Source organism: Trichoplusia ni, chromosome 10 (assembly GCF_003590095.1).
Source record: "Trichoplusia ni isolate ovarian cell line Hi5 chromosome 10, tn1, whole genome shotgun sequence".
Taxonomy (NCBI): Eukaryota; Metazoa; Arthropoda; class Insecta; order Lepidoptera; family Noctuidae; genus Trichoplusia; species Trichoplusia ni.
In genome coordinates, this window is record NC_039487.1 from 9,680,375 (window position 1) to 9,705,295 (window position 24,921).

Genomic DNA, 24,921 nt, shown 5'->3' on the forward strand with positions numbered 1-24,921 from the left:
TCGTTTTGTTAGAAAATTCTATTACAGTTGAACGACGCTACGAACAATGTATGGAAATATTTCAAGCTTTTCTGGAATTTTGTGAACCTAACCTTCATACGTTTCTGTTTAACTTGTATAATTTTCACTTAAACTAACCTTGAAATCGTTCAGAGCAATTTCCACCATTAGCGCCACAATTTTTTAAATGCTCTTCATTTTTTTTAAAGATCATTGTTAGCAAGAGTTTGAGCAATGTCAGTTTTTTTTGCAGTGTGTTTTTTTTGCTTTTGTTGTTGAACAACATAAGCAAAAAAAATGTTATTCTAGTAATCTTAAAAAAATACAAGAAAATATTAAATGTTCCTTTAAATGTCATCAACTTTGATCTTTGAGTTATATTTAAAACAACAAAAAAGGGCAAAGAGCAAGCTTTTTAATAACAGTTTATTTCGTCTTGACTGTCTTAGAACAAGCACTTTCGTTTTTATTGAAACAGGACCGGATTTAATCCTTGGTGTCATTGTTCAACATTTATATTACAATCTCCGTTGAAACTCCTTGAAGATTTTCATCTGTTTATTTTTTAAGTATGAAATAACAAAACTAGAGGCTATTGTCAATCATTTTGGATGTTTCCTTTATTTCTTTTTGTTTCAGCTGCGGTCATTATAATTTCTAAAATACGACTTTGTTTCACAGTTAATATGGTAAAGTTCAAATCCAGATTCAAGTACGAGATACCCGTAAACAATAAAAATAATAGGGAACACTTTTAGATTCACATATTTATAAATAATTATAAGGGTTTACGAAAAAGCATTTAGTCTAGAAAAAACGTATGCAAATCGTCAATTCTTCATATTCCATTCTTTCCTTGAAAAAATATTCTATGGTACGACAGTTCCATATTTCAATATTTTTGAGATTTTTGACCGTGTCAAAAATTTATTAACATCTAAATTCTTTATTCTCCTTGTCCATTTTATTTATTCATTGTTAATGTACCTTAAGCCTGAAGCTTTAAAGTCGGGACAAGTTTCGTCACAGTTTGCGGGAACAAAAACCTAATTCGTAGTCTTTTATCTAGCGTGCTGTTAAAACTTACATGGAACGGTGGCAAGCTCAGTTCAATTTGTTAGTTTGGTTTTCTTTTTGTAGAGTAAATATATCAGGTTGAAACATTCTGTGTGTTTTTGAAATTTATATTTTTAGTTTAAATTGTTTTCTGTAGAATTTTGTGGTTTGGCCAATGTTGGCATGTAATTTTTGGATAGAAATAATTTACTTGGAGTAAAGTACACCAGGAGTAAGGTAGACGCTGTGGTCAAAATCGGCTAGGAGGTCGCTGAGGTCATCATCATCATCAATATAATATCGGTATACTTCTTACGTATATCTATTTCAAATATATCAGCAAAATACCATCTAATTACTTGGGCTATGACGGATGACGACAAAATCACTGAAGTGAAAAAAAATATACTTACAAGCAAGTATTTGTTATGAAAAATGTCCTGATATTCGGTTAGAAACCTGGAAGTTAATCACTTATAGAATTTCCTTGGCCAGTGTCCATCGTCTCGTAAATCTTCGTCAACAAAACTGTCACCTTTATAAAGACATACAACCTTTTTTTACAAAAGGACGGTCGTTCACCACCAAAAAGGGATCATTGGTCCTACCACTACATCTAAAAGTAATACTGGTGGTATTGTGGAAGAGGGACGCCGTACTACGCCGGGCTACGCCATGCTACGCTGTGCTACGCCGCGTAGTACGCTGTCTTTCTAACACAATTGCTATAGTATTATTATAAAAGTCGTCGGTTGGTGGTAGAATACAATGATGACGTCATTAGGAGACATCGTAGGTATATAACATTGACTAACCCCTAGTTTTATGAGGTGAAGTAACAATTTTTCGTTAGTAATAAATGTTGATGATGTTTTGTTGTGCTGCTGCCCATTTTTTTTTTAATATAGACTAGTATTAATTTAAATAAATTATGTTTTCAGATGTTCATTTATTAAGTGACAAAAAAAAACAAATGTGGTAAACTATGTCATTCCTTTATAAGACAAGAGCATGTGCGCAATGCTGATAAGAACAAACGATAACGAATAGAGCAAGGATGCTGTTACTTGGCCAAGTTATACATGATATAATGCATAAAACAGTACCTTAAATTCTCTGGAATAGTCAAGAACAGGGAAACTTTTAGCTTTTATATAATACCAAAGGTTTAGCTTTGGTGCGCGCTTGTTTCATTATTTTATCTTCATTAAAAATTTAGAAGCAGCTTGTTTACATGTTGCTTACCGCAGTCTTTAAAACCCCGCCAATACAGTCTAAATTCTTTTCATTGACTATTCCTTACATTTTTTTCAGTTTACACTGCCAATACCAAAATACGAGTAAACGAAACAAAAAAAAAACGTCTTTCACCTTAAGATATTTAAAACAAAATGAAATTGAAGTTTTTGAAGCTCTCACGTAAAAAGTGTTTATAACTGGCATGAAGAATTAAAGAATTTAACAAGCTTAAGAAAGTTATAAAAACATTCACGTTGTTTAAAAAAAAATACATATGAGTAGCAATTTCTAAAAACATCAACATAAACTATGAAAATCAAAACAAAAGAGATAACCTGTATTATCAAATTGAGAGTATAGTTACACACATATTATACCTTTACCGATGTATGAGCGCAGCTGGCCAGTTTCAAATGGAGTATGACTTAGACCAACTAATTTTTATAATACATTTTTAAACGCTATATTCTTATCTACTTTTAGCGTTTCACATTTAATTATTTTGAAATAAATAAAAATGTAATCACTCCTTTGTTCGGGCGAAATTTTTAACTTGTTAGACATTGCAAAAGCATAATCATAGCCTGCGGCTAGCTGCTTGAAGATGAAATTAAAATTAAAGATTTCGATGGGACATTGAATATTTTTACATGTTAATTTCAATCGAATCACTATAACTAAAAATAAAAGATCCAAATAACCGAACATATTGAGTAAAATATCTCAATCGTCGTCTATTTCGAGGGTTCCGTACCTGAAGGGTAAAAACCGGAAATGAGTAACTAAGGCTTTCTTGACGGTCACGAGGCTATCTCATTAACCATAATAGCAGGACTATTGAAATTTTACCAACAACACATTCTGCAAATATTTTTGTTCAGCCCATTTGAATGGAACCCTCACTGGAGGATACTTCCGTACGTACCTTCACTTGTATTTTTTTAGAAATGTTTGTCTTATTCATACTCCTGTACAGTTTGCCCTCATAAAACAAAGTTCAGCCCCGAAACGTGGCCACGTCCGTCCTATTTATTGCCAGCACCGACTTACGGGTCGGCAAGGTAAACACTCTGAAAAAAATATGAACGCAATAGAATTTTTAGATCGACGATACGATACGAAAATGGTTTAGAGGTTGCTTTCGAGATTTTGGGTCTTTGATCTTTGTGAAAGTGATCAATATTGTATATCAGACAGGTATAAAATACGTAGGTATTTCGATTTTAAAATATACACGGGTCAAAGGTCAGGACACCTTCTATTATTTATTAGATTGATTGTTTTTTTTATTTAAATAGAATAACATGAGTTTGTGACATGTAATCTAGAATGACTTTCTATACGATACGAAAACATGGTTAGCGCATGCAGCCTAAAAGATTTCTGTCCTTTTTTTAAGTACAAATTTTGTAAAAAAAACATAATCGATCGTTTTTTTTTATCTATATTGTTTTTTTCTACGACATTTACGTCATAGAGCGACGTCTTGCTTCCAAGGCTTTCAATATAGAGAAGCTACCGCTAACTTACTAGAAATGGCAACAGGCCTCTCTAATCTAAATATCTAGTAACAGGCTTAATTAATTATGAATTTAGAAGACAAACACAGTGACGTAGACAGACATAATTGCGTTACTAAACTAGCCTACAGCGTTTTCGTGGCTTTTGTAAAACCTTATAACACAGCGTTGGTAACAAGTCTGTGGGAACTAAGATTAACGAAAATCTACCTAACTTCTTTGCGGTATCCCGATGTCAGATGTTCTAGCAAGATGCCTACCTATCTTAACTTAAATATAGTTATTTATGTAGGTACGGAATGTAATATAATTCAAACTGTTGAAACTTGAAAACTTACGGATCCCCGCTTTTCGTTGTTTCACAATTATTAATGATAGCTGACATTTCGAATTAATTGAATTAATTAGAGCTGAGATTGTTTTGAAACGTGACAGTTATTTATATATCAGTTAGTATACCTATCTCAATTTGGTAAACCTGCTCTTAAATAACAATAATTTATAAAAGACTTAAAAGGCTTAAAGTACTCACCAAGACATGTTAAACGAGAATGAGGTTGTGTTATTTTATACCAGAACTCATATGACTGCCCTCCAGCTCCAGCATCAGATCGACTCTAAATCATCATAATATTGCATTGTCACGCAACATACTTATGCAAGTAAAATTTCAGCTCAATTTGAGTCTAACCCGGAAAGTTCGTCAAATTTAACTTTCAAAATTTGAATATAGCCAGAATAAAGGTTTTAAAATTCTTAATGTATAAAAGACATTCAATTCTGTTTCGTCAATCTAAAATGAAAAAAAAATCCACAATTTGATTGTGTTTTTATCGTAATTTGAACTTAATTTTTTGACTGCACTATCACCCACTGTGCACGACGTGTCGAGTATTCAATCTTCTAGTAGGACAAGAATTTGTCTGAATGTTTGTGAAAATACAGTTTGTTTCAAAATAAATCAACACTTAATAATATTTGAAAGCTTTAAAACACTCCATTTCATCAAATTTTAAATGAATTGTGAATGGTTAAAGGAATTATGTTGCCCACGACAACAGTTTTTGGAGGCAGGTTAATTCCCGTACACGGTTTGTATGCCAAAGCATATTTAATGCACATGTTTCAGCCAAATCAAGGGTTTACAGGCCAAAATGGTTATGACATTTTTATTGCACTCTAAAATGAAACGTGGCCCAAAATGTAATGAAAATGTATGGTAACGCGAAAAAATTTGACGAGAGCCGCGTTTTATTTAATTTTGTATGTCAACTGTATGAGGGAAACCGGCGCTGTCGTTTTTATATTTAGTGTCATTTAAAAAGAAATATGATACGTGTTCCGAGATATGCTAACCAAAAATTTGTGGCTGTCAGCCTAATGTGAATAACTCCTGCTATTTATACCTAAGCCTAAGAAGGCTTGTTAAACTTTTTATTAAATTTTCCTTTTTCAGAAAATATTAGATATCATTTGATACTTACATTCAAGTTTGGAAAGTCTCTGATATGAAATGAATGGTTAATTAAATACGAAACAAAATTTTACTTTGAAAAGCTGCAAGAATCAGATTACTTTGCAGCCCTTAAAGTATTTTATAAATTAATCAATTTGTTGAAAAAGAAGCCAGCGAAATTCTACCACAGTTAACCTATGAAATTCCAATCAACAAGAAAGCCATAAATATCGTCAAAATTGATAAAGCTTCGTACTTCCGTATTGTTCATTAAAGGACATAAAAATAAAATAAAAGATACATTTCTCTGTGCAATGTATGCTGTCAATTCAAAGTTACGTCACCTTTCAAAAACGAATGCCATTCCCTTACAATTTCAATTATTCAATTCTAATGAAATGTATTGTATGCGTTTTATAGTCTTAGTCTACCACGGACGTGTTTAAACGACTCCGATCATATTCAGAATTCCGTTTCAATTAATCAGATAGACAGACTAAGACAACAATGAAAAAAAATTCTTGAAATCTTTCTTTGGTACACTGAATTTTATATATTAAGAATTATCTGTTCTCTTAAAGGAAATAATAAATATGTATTTGATATATGTCGTATGTTTTTATCTGCATATAAATCTCAGTACATTGTTGAAAGCTTCCATCGCTAAACAAAGCGGAGAGTGCGAGAAAGCCACGACAAAGGCTGTCAACGTCCATTTTGACGTAACAATTGCGTTATCGCGGCATGACGTCACCGATAGCCTGCTCTCTTGACAACCCTAACTAATTGTGTAAGAGAAAAGTCAGGGCTCTCAAGTGTAGGCTTAGATAAATTAACATTTGAAAAGAAAATTTTCAGTCAGAGAATATTTAAACAGTCATTTTGTTAACCTTGAACATGTAATTTTGGACCTATATTTTATTAGACACTTCGTTCTAAACTGTTCAAATATTTACTCAGTAGAAGAATTGGATTTAACAACTTCAAATAATTAGGATATGAACGAAAATACTTTTTCAAGCTAAACTATCATTTTTTTTCTAAAAGGTTTTATAAATTAGTAAATAAAAATTCACAAGTCATTTAAAAATTAATTTAATGATAAGACTAAATAAATAGCAATCATAATTCCATTTATATTTACAATATTATCTTATAAACAACCTGATCGCGTATTTACAACAATGGCTGTACAAAAGGTTTTGATCACTGAAACACCGAACACAGTTCACACCCAACTATTAGAAACAGTCATTAATACTAGCAGAAATTCGTGGGCGAATGTTCGCGTGTTAAATATTTACACTTGATTTTATTATATTTATAAAACAAAGACGATTAAGACGAAACTTAGGCGAGCAATGTATGACGTCATTCTTGATAATAGGTAGCGCGTGGTCATAGGCGGAGCGTTTGAGCGTGGCGCTCTTTCGTCTGCCATGACACTCGAAGCGACCACGATGCGACGTCCACTGGAACCGTCGTTTCGAGTTTCTTCAGCAGCTGAAACGCTGCTCACTTCTGGTGGTACGCAGTTCGGAGGCTTTTCCTGCTACAATAAAATATTTTTTAGTCTTTTATTTGAGTCAAGATTCATTATCACCATCATATTATATAGTCGTAAAAGCCTGCTTCTTAAAGTTAGGTTGTTACCGGCGTGTGTACACAAATAGAGCGGCATCTTTGATCAATATTTCTAAAAAGGTGTTGAGAGACCCTTTGATAGTATTATTCAATGGTATTTGTGTTACAGATGTTTTCCGAGTAAGTTTTCGTTTTTAATGAGGACAGAGTTGCCAAAATTGCTATGAACGGAAAAAACATTCTGAGAAACAATTGAAAACAAGCTAATTTATAAAACATATAAAGTTGTTTTGTTTTCTGTTAGTAACTATTGAATTAAGTACGCAAGAAATATATAGTAGGTAATTTTCTTTTGTAACTATAGTGACGTGAAGGCGAAACTTCTACGTAATAATATAAAACTTGTAAACTTCGTCCATATTTCCCTTTGTCTGAAGTTATTTATGATAAAAAAGAGGCAGAAATATTCATAAAACTGAAAACAGAAAAAGGGAAATATTGTTTGATTTATTATTCCTTGCTTACCGGTGGTTGGGTAAAGTTGATTTTTTCTTGACATCTTCTCGATTGATGGGCAAGGCAAGCAGCATACGCGATGGCATGAGGTATGTAGCTTTGTTCCACTACCCCGGCAAACAATATTGTTGCCATGGGACCTAGATACATAATCAGTGTAAATATGATTTCACGGAAAAATCGGGGCTTGCTAAGTTTTTAGTTTTATTTTTTATAAATAAATAAATAAGTGGGTTAATAATTTGACGTGAAAGCTTTTACTTTACTTTGAACCTAACCTGGCTTTGTGAAAGTATTCCTTTTTTTTTCTTATTGTATGATTGATGTTTCGGAAGGCACTCCTACATCTTTAACAGTCGTTACAGGTAGTCAGAAGCTTAAAAAAGTCTGACAGCCAGTCTAACCAAGGGGTATCGGGTTGCCCAGGTAACTGGGTTGAGGAGGTCAGATAGGCAGTCGCTCCTTGTAAAACACTGGTACTTAGCTGAAACCGGTTGGACTGGTAGCCGACCCCAGCATAGTTGGGAAAAGGCTAGGCCAATGGCCAATGATGTATGATTGATGTACAACCTATAGTCAAAGTTTCAACCACCCTAAGCCTTTGACGTGACTTTTGGTTTTAGTTACAATTTGTTAAAAGGTTCATAATAGTGTGACTTTATTCTGTCAATGTTTCCCTTCTATAGTACGAAAACCCATTCAATAAGAGAACCATTGAATTCAATGTTTATACATACCATAATTATAAATACTTTACCTAAAGCATAAATGGGGACATCTTCTCCACCATGAGTCGCCCACTGTCTTGGCACTGCGGCTGCATGCACAGCATCAGCCGAAGCTGCAGCAGAGGCCGTAGTATTCAACGGCAAAGCTCTAGGCTCTGAGTGACCAGGCCCAGTCCCATACAACAACGTGGAGTACCGTAATCCATCAATATCAGATACTACGGTATCCGCACCTAAGGAAATGATTTCAACTTGTTTACACAAATTTCTCAAACGTGTTTAATGAAAACGCTCTCTAAGTTTAAGTCCCCTTAATTTCGTTTCAGAACTCTAAACAAATAACAGAAATGAATTTAGAGTTCTGGCAAGTAAACAAGATGTATTAGCACTCGATTTAAATTTCAATTGTTTTTTACGCTTACGTCAAATAAAATTTCAATAAAATGTTTATTTGATTTCATATAGTAGGTAAGGAGTAGTACTCTAAAAGGGTTTGAAAAATAGGTCGGAGTGAGTTGAATATACAATGTTTTTACTTAAAATTTTACCTAAAACTGGGTGCCCCCTCGGTGTAGCCTGTCCTCCAAAAGTCATTACATGACCGTGATCGGCGGTGACTACGATCAAAGTTTCGGCAGGATTAACCCTCTCTAATGCTGCCAACAGTGCGGTTTCTAACTCCAAAGTTTCGTCGAGAGCTCGATATGGATTATTGTAGTGATGTGCATGGTCTATCCTTCCACCTAAATATATAACATCAAATACATTGTTGGCATTTAACACAAACATGGGGAAAACATTAATTGAAATTCATTTGGTACAAACAGCAGGTTCCATGACAAAAATACTTTCAATATGAGGGATTGTTTTGGAAGATACAACTTACCTTCAATAAGTAGAAAGAATCCCTTGTCATTTTTAGTTAAAATTGACAGAGCAGCTCTAGTCATATCAGCTAAGGATGGGTCATCTGCTTTAACAGCTGATGTCGCAGCCGCGCCTTCCTCTGCATCAGCTACGGCCCCGCGCTCAGCATTGAACTCCATATGAGAGTATTCAAATAAACCTGTATCCATAAATACAGTTTTGGATAATATTTTATTTAACTTATTTTGTAACATAGTGGATAGAGAGATTTTACGAGGACCCGTTTACCCGCAGTAAATTTAAGATGAAGACCCTAAAATTGCCGAACAGATATAGTAACAAATCTCAAATAGTTTTTTGGGCCATTATCTAGTTACCTACTAGTATTTTCTATCAGCAGCCCTTGTTGCTCTATAACGTTTCGTGCCAAATTCGAATTAATTAATAACAAGCCAATATCTATGCTATAACCTATGTATAATTATACCGAGCAAAGACGAAGAAAAGTAAACAAAATTGCTCACAAACATGCGGTTCCGTAATTAAAAACTTTAACATGGTCCTTATTTACAACGTGCACACTACACATACTTCACATCCCTACCAACTGATGCTGATAAATGGAGTTTAAAGTCACGTACAACACAGCGCACATGCGGAAAACTTTGAAATATCTCATTATTGCAGCTTAAGTACGAAACATTGTGATTTTATGATTTAATCCCTTCATTTTCGTTTAATCGCTGTACTGAAATAAGCTGTATTTTCGAATTTCTGTCTTCTCGTTAGTCGTTATCTAACCACAGATGACAGTTTAATAGTAATAAAGTACGAACAGCGCTTATGACCAAAAATGGAATGTCAGGCAATTGAACTACTACTAGCCTGCGATGTGCAAATTTATCTCTTACACTTAGCTCTGAGCGACGTATACGTATTCGTTCTCTTGTTTTCACCCCGCTCCCAGTAACCTAATTATTTTGATTTTATTCAGTTTAAAGAGACCCCAACCTTCCGGACCGTTTTATGAGTAATTAATTAGAGTTTAAAAAACTAAGGAGCTTGATACACAATTTCTGAATTAAGAATGTTGGTAACAGCTTAATCCATATTTGAAATGCAAATGCTACCTACTTTATGTCGGGCGGGTGAGATTAAAAAGGATTCAAATGGGATTACAGAACGGCGCCGCACTGATAATGTAAACTCGGTAAATGTAATCTGGGGAACGTAAATATTTCATAAATTCCAAAGAAGGTAGGCCGGAAGCATTTTTGGGCCAACTTTCCTTGAACTAAGTAAGTCTCGACTTACGGAATCATGTTGGCTCTCTTATATTAATTTTGTAGAGCAATTCTGAATTTTTATCGTCTCCTAATCTGTTCGTCGGGACAAAGTTGAGTTCAAGGGGCACAAATCAGTTTGTTTGTTCTTAATAGATAAGTTAGGAGGGATTTTGTCAAGTACGAGAGCGGAATACATTCCAGTTATAAGGGTAAAAGTAACGACAGAGGGATTAACACTAGGAGATAATAAATAAACAACAATAAATTGATATTCTTCTTGATAAAATCTTTAGACAAGGCAAACTGTTGATCTGATCCCTTCGAATTAAACTCATTCATTGTGTACGCGCTTTAAACTGGGGTCACCCAAAATAGGCTTTGTGGGCACTCAAATTGTTGAGTAAGCTTTAACCCTTAAACAAACCGAACAAAGCACGCAAAAGGGACCGGTTTCCTTAATATTCCTACCGGTAGGTGAGGCGTTTAGAAAATTTGTATAAAAACGCAGTTTCGTAAAAGTAATGGCTTTTAAACTGTACCTTTAAGTCATAATTTAAAGACATAATAAAGACTTTCTGGTAGTTTTTTCCGCAAGTAAAAGTTTAATGTGATTTTCTTCGAGCCACCGTAATGCGATTTTGTCGACCCTATCGCGTTTAATCTTTGTTTTAACAAGTTATTACAAACAAACTGTACTGTTTCCAAAAAATATATTGGTGTAATGTATTATTGAGAAACCATTGTGCAGGCAATAATTTACATTATCAAAACGTTGACAACCCCGTTGACGATATCAAATGTCAGAAATTTACGCACACATGGAATACCATGTCGATAAAAATATAGATGAAATTTTTGCCCATGGGCGTTCTTCTACACATTTCATTTAAATGCATAGTGTCGATAAGGGTATATTGTGATTTGTATCTCCATTCACATCAAGTAAACAGGGTGTGTTGGCAAGATTGAATTTTTCTTTTCTATGACCTACCCAGGCAATTGTGCTACCGTCATATTTTACTCGACCTTGGCATTTATTATGTAAATCGAATTCGTTCGGATTCTTTACGTATTTTCTGTCTAGAGTTTTATGAAACCACGCGACCGAAAATTGGTTGCAGATGTTTTAAATGCATACTCGGTAGAAATCCCTGAAGAAAAAGAGAGTCATCTTTTTGTTCAAAATATCAGAAATCTACTATGATGTACCTATTACGAGACGTCTTCGTATTTTGTGGACTTGTTTATCGCAGCGAAGGGTTGGTCGATATAAGATTTAAAACTTATTTCGTACTTTAACTATTTATCTACGAATTCATTTTATACCTTACTTAAAATAGCCCAGCCTAATAAATAAATACGCTAAAAGATATTAGCATTTCATATTTTTTTTCATCTATTGTAATGTAAAGTTGTTATTCTCATAATTTTGTAGAGTTATGAAATAAATATATTGGTTAAATGGTCATAAAAAGAGAAGTGGAACCAAACGGAACAGGGTAAAAGGAAATCCTTTCTTAAAAAAAATGCAACCAAGTTCCTAAACTAACAGTACATACTAAGAATACTAAACACACAAGAGTTCGATACTTTCTTTAGTTTGTTTGCTTTTCTAGAGTCAGCTAAAGAAGTTGGTTCACACAATCCAATTTTCAAAGAACCAGTATTTTTCAGTGACATGTAGGTATTGTTGTTCATTATGTTTTTACTTTTCTCGGTGTCAGTCAGTATATTCAACATAAAGCGGCAACGAGGATGACCCCGAATGAGATAGAGCGATGAACTGAATGTATACCACAACGCATGGGGAGAAAAAGCAATAGACCGAACAGTGTGAGAAAATCAATAGGAGGCCTTTGCCCTGCAGTAGGACAGATAAGGATAAAAAAAAAGTAAGGCCTTCTGTGAAAATCTGATTCTGTTAACCAACTTCTATTATCATTCTTCACCTTAAACAATGTATTTTATTACAAGCCTTCAAAGCTAGGTACCCACCTAACACGTAATCGACTGTCCTAGGATCCAATTTAGTAAGTTGTTCTTTTGTATGTATGTATTGGGCTCTCAACCGCCGTCTCTTCTTTTCTCTTGCCCAGTCTTCTGCCAGATTTCTTCCATCTAGCCTTCTTCCTTCTCTATTAGGATGTTCTGGATCAGGTGTCACATTTGGCAGGAAATGTCTTCTACCACCACCCATTATAACCTATTGAAACAAATGCGTTAATTCATGCAAGTTATATTAATACTATCGCTCGCATTGCAATTGAAAACCCTGAAAGTTCCACAACTTTTCTCACATATTATCGAGCATTAGACAACTGATAAACATACTTATAAATTTCTAAACACATACATATTATAGATAAATACGGAAAAAGAAATAATTATCATGCTCATCACACAAACATTTATCCAGGGTGGGAATCGACCCCCGTGGAAAGCTTTCGTGGGAAAGCTATGTCCCACTCATTCTATTCCTGTCTTTTAAAGAGCAACAAATATCAATTCACGGAAATCTTAAAGTTAAATTGCATTTCAGTATCCGGGGAACATTCAAGTTCCTGATTTGGAAAGCAAAATTCTACCCACAAGACTTCCTCTGAAATTATTCCAAAGAAATTACTGCAACGTTGAACTTCCAAATCATATTCTATTGAAATCTGTGCTTATACCAGCGTGGGTTGTAAGCGTATGTTATGAGCTCTTCAAGCAATGCCACTTTATGAACGAGATGGCAGTATCCATGGCATTTTGTCTCGTTTTAACAATGACGGCAGTCCGGTTTTATGAACGTATTCTTGCTACTAGCGTAAGAATGTGGTATTTGCTTTTTGATAAAATAAAACTAGAAATTATATTAGATTACTATTAGAATATTTTAAACCATGTTTAAGACTTCTGTAGAGTAAGCCTCATCTTGCATCACAAGACTTACGAAATTAGTTTCTTATGAAAATGTAAATTGTCTTTACGTCTTTATGTCACTAAAAATTATTTTTTGTATACTGCTATGACGATTTCGGTTTCGTTTGTCTGGTTTTTGAAAAGCATTAATAAAATGCTTGTCATGCACAAGAATAATTCTGTAGTAAGTCCACAGAGACAGCATTTTTTTGTCATACACATTTTTAATTTGTTTCAACTAACACGTCTTTTTATAACTCCCTCTGCAGTTGTCAGTGTTAATTGCATCAACGGAATATTACGTGACATAAAGTTTTAGTGATATAATTAAAAAGCCCAACCTAGTTACGTCATAATTACTGCTGATAATCCAAACACGGACGTGAAGTCCTCGCATCTAATTAACATTGCTCACAAATTTACAAAAGGGCTTCCGAAAATTCCAGAATTCTTTTTAATTTATCTCTGAGGAGCTATTAATAACAATAAAAGATTTCTACTTCAGTAATTTTAAAAATTCATGTTAAAACTCTTTTCTTTCTTTCAGTTTGTACCCTTAAGCCTTGGTTTAACAAAACACTGCGCTGTATTCTGTTTTGAAAACATTTTCGTGAGCATGAACTCTGTACGAAATTAATGCGCGTTTTGCATGAAAATTGTACAAGTTATGAGATGAGATTATGTTTAAAGATAAATAAAATGAAGTAATTGTGTTGCAAATTAACTGTCTTTTATATTGGGCTCACAAGACTAAGTTTTCATGAGGTTCATATTTCTACTGGATGCGAGCAATTGCAGTTATTATTTTACGAATCGTTAAATGTTAACGGTTAATGTAAAAACTTATAATATATATAATTATATATAGTTAGTAGTAAGGTATAATAATAGTTATTCAGAAATACGTATCAGTTTTTGCTATAGTAGTAGCAGAAAGAAAAAGTTGCGTGGTAGAGGTCAACAAGCTAAATTAAAAAAAGACAATGTACGTCATTTGTCCAGGGATCGGTCCCCGCATAGGAATTGTATGCTCCACGAATGCATGCTCTCAGTCTGAATATCTTTAACTGATTTGAATGCTTGTATGACTGCCAGCGATACAAGGATTAAATTGTTAAGCGGAGCATTTTTTTTTTAACAAATCTTTCATTTTGTAAGACTTTTTTAATACTTACACTCATACTTCTCCCCGGTTCATTTTCTACTAACTGCATGGCAATATCCTTGCAGTCCTTTCTTACAGTAGGTGGCACTCGGCTGTCGTCTTCCCAGTACCGCGACGGAGCATGCGCGTACAACGCCGCAGGAGTCGCGTGGGTTATCCGAGCTGTGGTCACGATGCCACTTGATTTACCTGTACGTAACATAATGCAATCAGTTATACGATAATAATAATTTAGTGGGACATTATATTTTGGTGGACAATAGGCTGGTCAGATTGTAGAAATAAATTGAATGAGAGGTCTTCGAAGAGGTGATCGGAAGTTAAAAGCCATTTTGGGAGTTCCGTTCACGAATGGTAGAAACGGAACCATATTCAGGCTGTTTGTAAGACTACCTGTCAATAGGCTGTATCTCATAAACCGTTGTAACGAAAAATCTATCTTGTTCGCCGCTGCAAGAAATATAAGTAGAAACAAAAATCCATGTTTGTTGCAGTGGTGATGATGGGTGATATATTTTTTTGTAAAATTTCTTTTCCTCTAGCTTATTTGTATGTGTCCGGCTCGCCCGCCTTTTTTCTTGTTACAGTTCAGGACTCTTAAAAAAATATCTAAGCTGCATTCATCACAGCTGTCATTTCATGCATATATTATTCAAAATAATGCGCATCAGGTTACTTTCATCCTCTTAACCATCTCTGTTCGCAAATATGCAAAAATGTTAAGTGAAAAGACTGAATATTTAAGGGCAAACTCGCAAACCTTAACAATGAAGGCTTGAAAGCCTATTTGTTGATGGCAAACTGTTTATATAACATAAACTTTGCTTTCAGTTGTTGCTAGGTTTACGGTTATGATCTAAGAAGTTACGCAAGGAATGTGGTTCGCCGTGACGAAGTGGAAATTGTATGGCTTACGAAATAAATGTCGGAACTGGAAACGGTTTTGCTGTAGACGTAAAATGTTGATTTGTTCTGCAATTCCTCGATTTAATACATTTTGATGACGTTACTTATTGAGTTTCGATTCGTGCTGATTATTGATTCGTAGCTATTGTAAAATATTTTAGAACGTTTTAATTTCAAACTACTTACGTTAAATTCATACGTAGACATGAATATCAATATTTTAAAAACAAAACCGTGCGATTCGAACTCGTAACATTGAAAATTTCGGACAAATGGGTTAAAGATAAACAAATGATACGCAACGGTTGCTTAATCATAATCTTTATTTTTTGTTTTAGGGCCAGCAGAAATAGATTACTTAAAAAAAAAAACGGACTGCTTAGCTATTACTGTTCTTGAGATACAGCCTGGTGACAGACGATCGATCGAAAGGTGGACAGACTATGGAAACTCAGTAATAAAGTCCTGTTTTTACCTTCGGGTACAAAACCCTAAAAAATAATCTTGTTTCAAGCAACTATGAGGTATATTAAAATTACAAAACTCATTTAGAAAACTTTCTCTACAGAACATTTTGGCCATAAAGCCATTGTTTCATTGTACACTAGTCATGCCATACATTCAAAAGCCAGACATCTGAGAGACATCCCCATTGTGAATGGTAGTCACTGAAGCAAATTTGACGCACAATAGCACTCGGTACGCATGCACCCATATTTTATGACAACCGCGACAATTTACCATATCCAGAATGTCGAAATTATTAACGTCCTAGTTATGGACGCGTCTATTAAACCCATGTTCACCGAGTACATTTGTCAAATGATATATCGTTATGAATGGGATTCAACGAACCATTTTTCTGGAGTTTGATCATTTTTGTGGATCCGATATCATTGGTAGTTTCCGTTAGGATCTCGTGAGACGAATTTAGGACAGTCTGAGTTTGGATCATTGTGACATAGATATATTCTTAATTTAACTAGACAGCTTGACTTGATTCAGATAAAGGGGTTATTGAAAATTAGACCTTGAACTTGAGGACAACAAGTACAGTTTTGTATTTCTTTCTTTGTAATCGGCATTTTTTTTGTTTGCCGTTTAATGTTACTAGTTTTACTCTAATAATGACAATTCGTATTATTAGATTAGCAACAGTTTAAGCGTAAAGTAACAATATCCCTACTTACTACAGCAAAATTACTGAACCGTTCTGAAAGGAGCAAACTGTAATCCCAAGCGTCATAGGGACTCACTATCGAATGACAGTAAATATTGGATTTATTTACAAAAATATAGTGATATCTACCTGTTAACAAAATATCCTACATTCTCTAGAGTAAATATTATTGTTATCGGATAGTTTTCCTATAAACATAAAGTTCCAGTTACGTTTTATTCCTTAAGGAGTGAAATAAAACGTTGTTTTGTGATAGCTATAAGTCGTCACTTAGGATTGACGTCAGAAAATGTAAAAACAGCTCCTTTGAGACAAGATACTGAACGTATTCTTTTTACGTAGCTTTGTTAAGTAGAGAAACGATTTTTTTTCATTCATTTGTTACCGTAAAATGAAATACATAATTCTGTTTTTGACCACTATTTAGTTAGTAAGGATAACATTGGTATAGGTCAATTTTTAAACACGATTAAATAAAATGTGTTGAATAACGTTATTTATAATTGATTTACATAAAATTTAAAGCATGAATACATATATATATTGTTAATTAAACATACATTTTAGTTTAGTTTATTGGTAAACAAGAGCTGAAAATTAACGTTGTCGAAAAAAGATAAATATTTTACCGTATAAACTAGAATATCTTGGTATCAAACTAAATCAGCCCACAGTGCAGTGGTTAGAATCCTTGGAACCGTAATTGGTGATTGGCTAAATTTAGGTTGTTGGCCTTTCGCCAATGATGTTTTTAAGTAACTCGGGATACAAAGCGATCCTGTTGGTATGTATCGGGCACGTTTCCAAACCCCGGGACTTAACCAAGAATTTCCTAATCATCCAACAACATAATTTCGGCCCTCTTAGCGAAGTGACGAGTCTTCGGTTTTGATAGAAAATCACGAACATATTTAAATGGCAAGTCTAAGTTACGCGACTAGGAGAGACGAAACGTCATTTCCATAGGTAACAGATCGATTAGAAATTAATCGTTAAATAATGAAATGAAGGCAAGTATCTTTTCTTTTATCAGAACAATGAAAAAATGATACGATAAACTGCTTTAAAGTTTATAAGAGGTCTTTTAACGTAAAGATTTATTCTAATATTCAATGTAATTTCGTCAACTGAATTTGGTATGAAGAAACCGAAATAGATATAAAAAAAAACAGTTTTCATCCCTATTAATATGCAGTCAATTTCATACCGAGGGTGTTACTAAGTATCTTTCCGATGCTAAAAGCTACATTATCGAGATGAAGTCACGTATACTTCATAATATTATGTGTAGTAAATAAGGTATCTTTGAAAAGGATTTGTTAAATTATAAATCGTACAAGCAAGCAACGCAAAAAATAAGATAATAATAAATGTTTATTAGAATATTCCATCATCTTCTTTAGGTTTTCATTATGTTCAGCCTGGTGTCAGTTTTTGCACAGCGCGCAGATTTCTGACATGGCTTATCACATGCTTACGAATTTCTCGGTCCTCGTTACCTGGCAAAGTTTTCCTTTTGCCATTTTCGGCACATGAAAGTAATTTTGTAATGCAGCAAAAGCACTTAAGAAGCGGTGATGGGTGGGCGAAACTGGGTGATGTCCAATGTAATTTGACCTTCAAAAAGTGCTACTTAGTAGCCTAATTTGAATAAATGAATTTTGATTTTTTTTTCAAAGACATTAGAACCTACAACTTTTGAGTTGGCAGTCCAACGTTTATACCACTAGGCTATCTCTGCTCTTTTCATCGCTTTTATATTCATCCCGTAATTACTGAGCATTATTTGTATTAACCTCGGGATAATTCACAACCGTTTAAATATTATGCATAATTTAGTGAATATAACCTATTAGTTTAGGTATTTAAGGGTAATAGCGCTCATAACACATAAGTACCTATCCTAAAATTACATTGTATATAGATTACATTAAAATTAAACCTTTTAGGCAAATAAAGCTTGGACCACGCATTTTATTTATAGGTTTTAGAGTTCCAAACCCAAAGGGTAGAATTGAAACCTTCTTGCTAAGGCTCTGCCGTCGTCTATCTCTCGTATATCTAGATGATAATATAACATTGCTGCTATGACATTAAATAATGAACATAAGGATCGAGGATTGTTATGGTCATAACATTGTTAGTTGGTGATGACAAGTCCGATGAAGATTCATGTAAACACTGACAGATGCATTCAGGCACGACACAAAACAAAACGTCGTGCCGGTTATGCTGTCTTTATCAGTGTCAAGAGACATGTACAGGTAAATTTTAGCTTAGAACGTCACTTAGCCAATTGTCGTTCCTGCACTTGGCTATATATATGGGGAATATCCCATGGTTATATTACACGTTACATGGGTATAGGCTCCATTTTATGCAATTCTACTCTATCCTCTGACATTCGAGTTGCATCCATCCTATTCCTGCTAATCAGATTAGATGATCTGTTGTTTGTAAAAACATCAGATCATCTAATCTGATTGGTGTATGCCATTTAAAAAAGTTAAAATGCTTACCAGCTTCATGTGCCCAGTCGACCAAAGATGTAACTTTGGAATTGATCGTTGAGGAACAGCTGTTGAACCTTCCACCGGCGTCTAGACCCAGGGTCTCGTAGCGTGCCTTCACGCCACAAAGCAGAGCGGTAGCGCAAGCCGAAGATTCACCGGTCTGGGCATCTATGTTGTAAGTCTGATAAAAAGAATTAGAATTAAAATCATGCTATTCAAAAATCTACGTATATGCACATATAGTTCTAAAGTCACAAAGTGGAGTACTGATTTTTTCTTTAAATTACCGGCTCCAACTTTTCAACCTACCAAACTTTTTCAGAAGTTTCATAATCTGCTAGTTTCGAAAGTAATAAACAGATTGCACCGAAATTTGGCTGTAATCCCACCAATTCAGGACTCTCTTACGGCATAGAGGGCAATATTACAACGCATAATAATAGAATTCAAACAGATTTTTTTGAGTTATCTTGTCAATACATTTATGTGTTTCGTCAACTTTAACGCTCACAGAAATGTAACTTATCAAGAAGCCCAGATTTAGACCACGGTTTACTCATTGAGAGCTTTAGTTAAAAGTGTCAAGCTTTCATAAAGCAACGTAAGCCCTAATTGTACAGTCAGCGGAAACATTTATTTTACAAATTTGGTAACGCATAATAAAAATGAATGAGCAGATAACAGTTGCTAGAAATGATTTCAATAATAATTACGACGTCGGTTACTTAGTAATAGAGAGATATTGAATCTTCATTGCATCATTTAAGAATAAGACGGGTCTAAAATTGAGTTCAAATTGTTATTATCATTTCACGCAGCCAGCAATGGTTCGAAATAAAATGATATTCGTTTGAAGGTAACTGCAGTCTTGGTATAATCCCTTTATCGTCACTTACGACACTCATCAAAAACAATGGCCGCTCTTATGAAAACTGTGAACAATAACTGTTTATTTCAAAATACACGACAATTTCGGATTTCACTTCGATTTAGAATTGAATTTGTATTTAATAAAACAGGTTTTGTGAGAGCCACTTGACAGTTTTAAGGATTTGAAATATTATGTTTCACGAGTTTAATAAATTTCCAAGCAAAGATTCGAATACAAGTGGCACACTACAGACGCACATAATTATTTTAATTCTAATTACCGAACATTATATGAACATGGAACTTTCTTTGTAAAAGAAAGACACTTCAACCAAGTTAATCAAATAGAGTAAATCACGCTAAACGCCACTACGGAAATTGCTGCCTGAATATTAGCGAAACGTAGCAATAAAGAGACATGAGAGATAAAATAAAATGGCGCCCTATTTCCGCTGTTTAGCATGTTATCGCATGATTATATGCATAATGCATGTAGATTTTATACGTTCTGTTTCATTTGTATCAACATTACATGAATTCAAATTGGATTTCATCATATGCCTAAACAAATTCATGATCATGAAGATCGTCCATTTTGAATACAGAACTATTGGGTTGCTGACACTGTGTTTACCAAAAAATAACAAATCAACAAGAGTTCTGTTCTACTTTTTTAACTCTTCTCTACTCTCTTCTTTACTCTTTTCAAAATTTCCCAACACTTCTCTGCTACCATCAGCTGTTTTCGCAAAGCTTATTCAACCTTTAGCATACACATACAGTTTAAAAAATAAAATTTTATGTTGTTATTCGACAAAAATATTTGGGTTCTGAATGAAGAAAGATATCTAATTTCCTTTCCGGCAAAAGCAGACTGACCGAGTTTAGATTGTTGCTTCAATTGCAAAACAACATTGAGTAATGTCTATGTTTTTCTTAAATAAGCATAAACATGTATGCAAAACACAAATTTAACTTTACATAATGCGTTATTGCTGTACCAGGTATAAGTAACTATTTTCTGATAATAGGTAGTCTGTTCAAAGAAAAAGCAAATTAAAAGATATTTTCTTTTAAACTTTCTAAGCTTTGCTTTGGTCATCACTGTTGAAAAAGAGATTGCCTATTTGACCAAAGAAATGCAATTTACTTTGCACAAATACCGTACCTGTGTATAGAAAGAAAGGAGCCTTTGGGAGAGAGAAACTTCGGTCTGCACTGCTTCTCCAGCTTGGAGAAATTTAACGAAGCAATCATTTTGTTATACCTACTAGTATTATAGAAATTAAAAAAATAATAATTTTAATTTATGAAATCGAACATAAATTGGCTGATAATTACGAAAATAAAAAAGCATGGAAGATGGTAAATCCATGGAAGTGAGCGCTTCTAATGTCAATTGCTAGTAAAACTGTACTGGTATGTGACGTCACAAAATATAAAAGTTTCATTTCACGTTTACGCTATAACAGAAAACAAAACTTATCCAACCTTTATTGAAAATATTATAGAGGAGTTGATATTTAAATGTCAAATACCCTATTTTATATGATATTTAATCATGTAGCTAACTTATGTTAAATAGTGCTTACCTTCGCTAAAGCGACGGCAGGGAAGGTGTCCCAGGCCAAGTCCGTGTCTTCCCCGGTCTGACCTCGCCGCTGCCCGCGAAGTATCCTGGCTGCGGTAGCCGTCGTCAGGCTCATGCCGTCCCCCACTACTAATATCACGTTCCTGTTGAAATATGTTAATTGTATAAAATGGTACATGGAACTTCTCTTATTTTCTATTTACTCAACATCATCAGCTTCTAAATGCAGTTAACGACTGCCATAGATGTTTCAGTAACAGCCAAGGGATCCACGTTTTAAAGTTACTTCCAAACCACGGAGGAACTCGTCACGATATGGATGGTCACCCACCTACGGAGAACCTTATCAAGCGTGGCTTAAATTGTAATCGATCAAATTGTGCAGTTATAACTTAGCAACGAGCTCCTTAGTCTCTAATATCTATTCACTAATAACAAAATAATACTATTTAAAATGGAGCAAGAGCTTTTAGAGAAAATTGATTTTACTTCCTGAGAAAATCAGCACTTAAGATTTCTTGGAACTCTATAGAAGCTTTAATCTCGTAAATAGCTTGCCTTTCTATTGGTACAGCCATAAAGATTCGATTTAAATGTAATAATGTTATTCAAAAGTAATAAATTACATAAATACCAATGCGCTAAGTGAGTTTTCGACGCAGGTTCGTTCGTGGAAGTGCTCTATCTCACTCTAACGCTAAGACCTTCTCATTGTATTTGCAGCTTTCTATTTCGTGATAGGTGTAGTTTTACGGGAAAAGATAAACAACTACCTATGTGAGAAGGTTTAGATGCTGATATTAAAAGATTAACTTTTTTATTTTTTCATGAAAGTAACATACACAGTAAGTTACTTCAGAACTCGCTAAACTTTTAATTTAATGGCGAGATGTACTATGTCATCAGTGAAATGGTTAAAGACCAAACATTGAAACAATATAAAATGTATTTAACAGCACCTAATGACTAGGAAAACAAAAACAAATAAAAGTGATCTTGATAATCACGAGCTTTATTCACACTTGATAAAGCTATCACGTTTGCAATAAAAAATCAAATGAATTAAATTCTCTGAATTCTTCATCAAGTTTAAATGAACAAATGCGAGAACTAAAATGCCAAATACAGTGTAGATTGTATTCAATCAACAACATTTTACACACATTTTAGCGTCAGTAAATTCTCATATAATTTGTTTTGTAAATAGCGTGATATTCGACATCGAATTTTATGTTACAAAACAATTCAGGCTGCAATATTGCAGGGGGAAATTTAGGTTGTGTGTGATTGGGTGTATAGTATTAAAAGAGTGTATTTTTGTTTTGTTTTTAAAACTAATTGAGCTTTCAATCAACAAAAATATTGGAAGTATATATATAATTAATTAACAGTGCAAACAAAACTATTTTTAAAAAAGGCTATTAGCTGCCGTTTTAACGATGGCCAGTTGTCCAAGTTCTCTCTGCGGTACGGTATATATTAGGGGGATGTTTACACGCTAAACTAGTGACGAAAGTCATTTCATGAAAGTTTCTTCACATTAAATCGTCCGGCTGCTTTAACAACTGTTTGTAGAATGACGTTTACCCATCTCTTTCCAACAATTGCTCGACTTGCTTGACTAGCTGCCACAGTCGGTAGCCGTAATGGGAGTCGACCTCATAGTAAAATAGTTGCAGTTTCTGATGATTAACAAAAAAATACGCAGATTAAACGCATTACAGATAATAAAACATTTGTATGGAAGTGAGAGCTAATTACGTCAGTATTCTGTTAAATAATCAATGATGGAGTGTATGAGTACTGTATCATATTTTTTGTTTTTTTTTTTTAATGCGGACAACATCACACACACATACACATTCGTTTACTGCTTAATCGTTAGAAGATAGACTACCTTATATTTAAAACCAAAAGATGTAATTTAAAGCATTATCATTGAAAAACAAATTTAGTATGTGTCATATGTACGAGTAAGTAGGTCGTTCGCAAATATTATTGTGAAACTAAATTAATTGTCTGTTGCTAATATTTAAAGACTGAGTCTCATTACCGTTTGAATAATAAAATAAGTTTTGGAAATGGCTTTGTTCTCACATTGAACAATTCTGAAAATAAACATTTATATCTGTAAACTATAAGACATGCGTAATATCAAAACGTAGGTGTTTTATTTTAATAGCCAACAAGGCGAGGTTTGTGATTTGATGGAAAGATACGTGATATTCATAAAATAAAGCCCACAACCTATTTGAATTACATTATGGAGAAATTCAAAAGTAATCGAATTATAAACTCTTGTACTTTGTAATAAGGCTGCTGTCGATTTCAGTAGTTTATCTCAGACAGGCTATTCGTTCATTCATTTCGACATTGTTTTATTTGACACGAACTTTCATATTGAAACATTTGAAACCGTCAAAGAATAATTTAGTTTTTTAATCAATATTATCCTTGTGACATTTAAATACCAGTCCCTAGAGCTAAAACTTAATTATTAGCTCGTAAACTAAGTACTGGGTATATTTATTCAGCCGACGATGTAAAATAGCATGAGGACCTGTATGGTAATAACTCTTGCTTATTTAATAATATTCTTTTAGTGGTCCATTATGTAGTCACCTTGACCACTTAGTTAGGTAGTTGCCTTTTATTTGATTATGTAAGTACTGGCTGTTGCCCGCGAGTCCGCCCGCTACAAATCGAAAATGATCCCACGAGAACATAAAATCAGCATAAAAACTTCTGTGTTAATCGTGGTTATAAACTACTTGTGTGCCGAGTTTCGTCTAAATTCGTTCAGGGGTTTTTGCGATTTTGCAAGAACCCAAACATCCCAACGTATAAAGTTTCGCGTTGATAACATTACTAGGAATAAGTTGGATTTTAGCGTCTTTTTGAATGAGGTGGAAGGTCATATCGAATTCCTATGGATGCCCTTTGGAAAGGACCCTTTGGTACTGAGGGGGGAGATCTCCAATGATTCGCACCGGTGACCGCTCACCTCCCCTTTCCCCGGTGGGGAAACCGACTCTCCCCAGACAGGACCTGAGCGTGTTAAATTAAAAGGACGTTATATTACCTCAAGTGTGATGTTTTAACGGTTTTTCCTTTTTTGATCAGCTCGAGTGGCGGTATGAGCTAGTTGTAGGGCTGTTACAGTGAGAGGGTTTGTATTGATAGAGCGTAATTGATAAGTAGTATAATATTTGTGACTATACGTGAAAACTCAATTAATGAACCTGACGGTTCCGAAATAGGTTTAGCATCATACTTATGATGTCGGCTACGTTGGTTCGAAAGTCGGTCGCGTAAGTATTCTTCAACTGTATGTATTATGTATCACTGCTGCAATTCCATGGTGTACAATAAGGAATATTCTATTCCGAGAGATTTGAAAAAAAAAGCGTCATCCAAAAATAACAAGAACGTGACATGACACAAGTCTTTTTTTTTGCATCAAAAATTAACCATGTTCTATGACGCGTAAATGATATTCAACAGTCAATGATAGATCATTCCTTAGCTGACCGTACAGAA

General features: G+C 34.2%; 1 protein-coding gene across 2 annotated transcripts in view; it reads right to left on the reverse strand.

The window, feature by feature from the left end:
* Positions 1-6,350: 6,350 nt before the first annotated feature.
* LOC113498014 (alkaline phosphatase-like) overlaps positions 6,351-24,921 on the reverse strand; it is a 103,530-nt gene continuing 84,959 nt past the window's right edge. Inside the window, exons 5-13 of one of the 2 annotated variants that reach the window (XM_026877889.1) lie at positions 21,383-21,524; positions 18,927-19,101; positions 14,332-14,510; positions 12,248-12,455; positions 8,986-9,165; positions 8,648-8,842; positions 8,129-8,332; positions 7,381-7,511; positions 6,351-6,820 (exon numbers count right to left, since the gene is read on the reverse strand). In XM_026877889.1, coding sequence (XP_026733690.1) covers positions 6,593-6,820; positions 7,381-7,511; positions 8,129-8,332; positions 8,648-8,842; positions 8,986-9,165; positions 12,248-12,455; positions 14,332-14,510; positions 18,927-19,101; positions 21,383-21,524 — 1,642 coding nt within the window. In that variant the 3' untranslated portion in view covers positions 6,351-6,592. Of the gene's footprint in view, positions 6,824-7,380; positions 7,512-8,128; positions 8,333-8,647; positions 8,843-8,985; positions 9,166-12,247; positions 12,456-14,331; positions 14,511-18,926; positions 19,102-21,382; positions 21,525-24,921 lie in introns of both variants that reach the window. The other variant, XM_026877888.1, reaches the window with a different exon arrangement.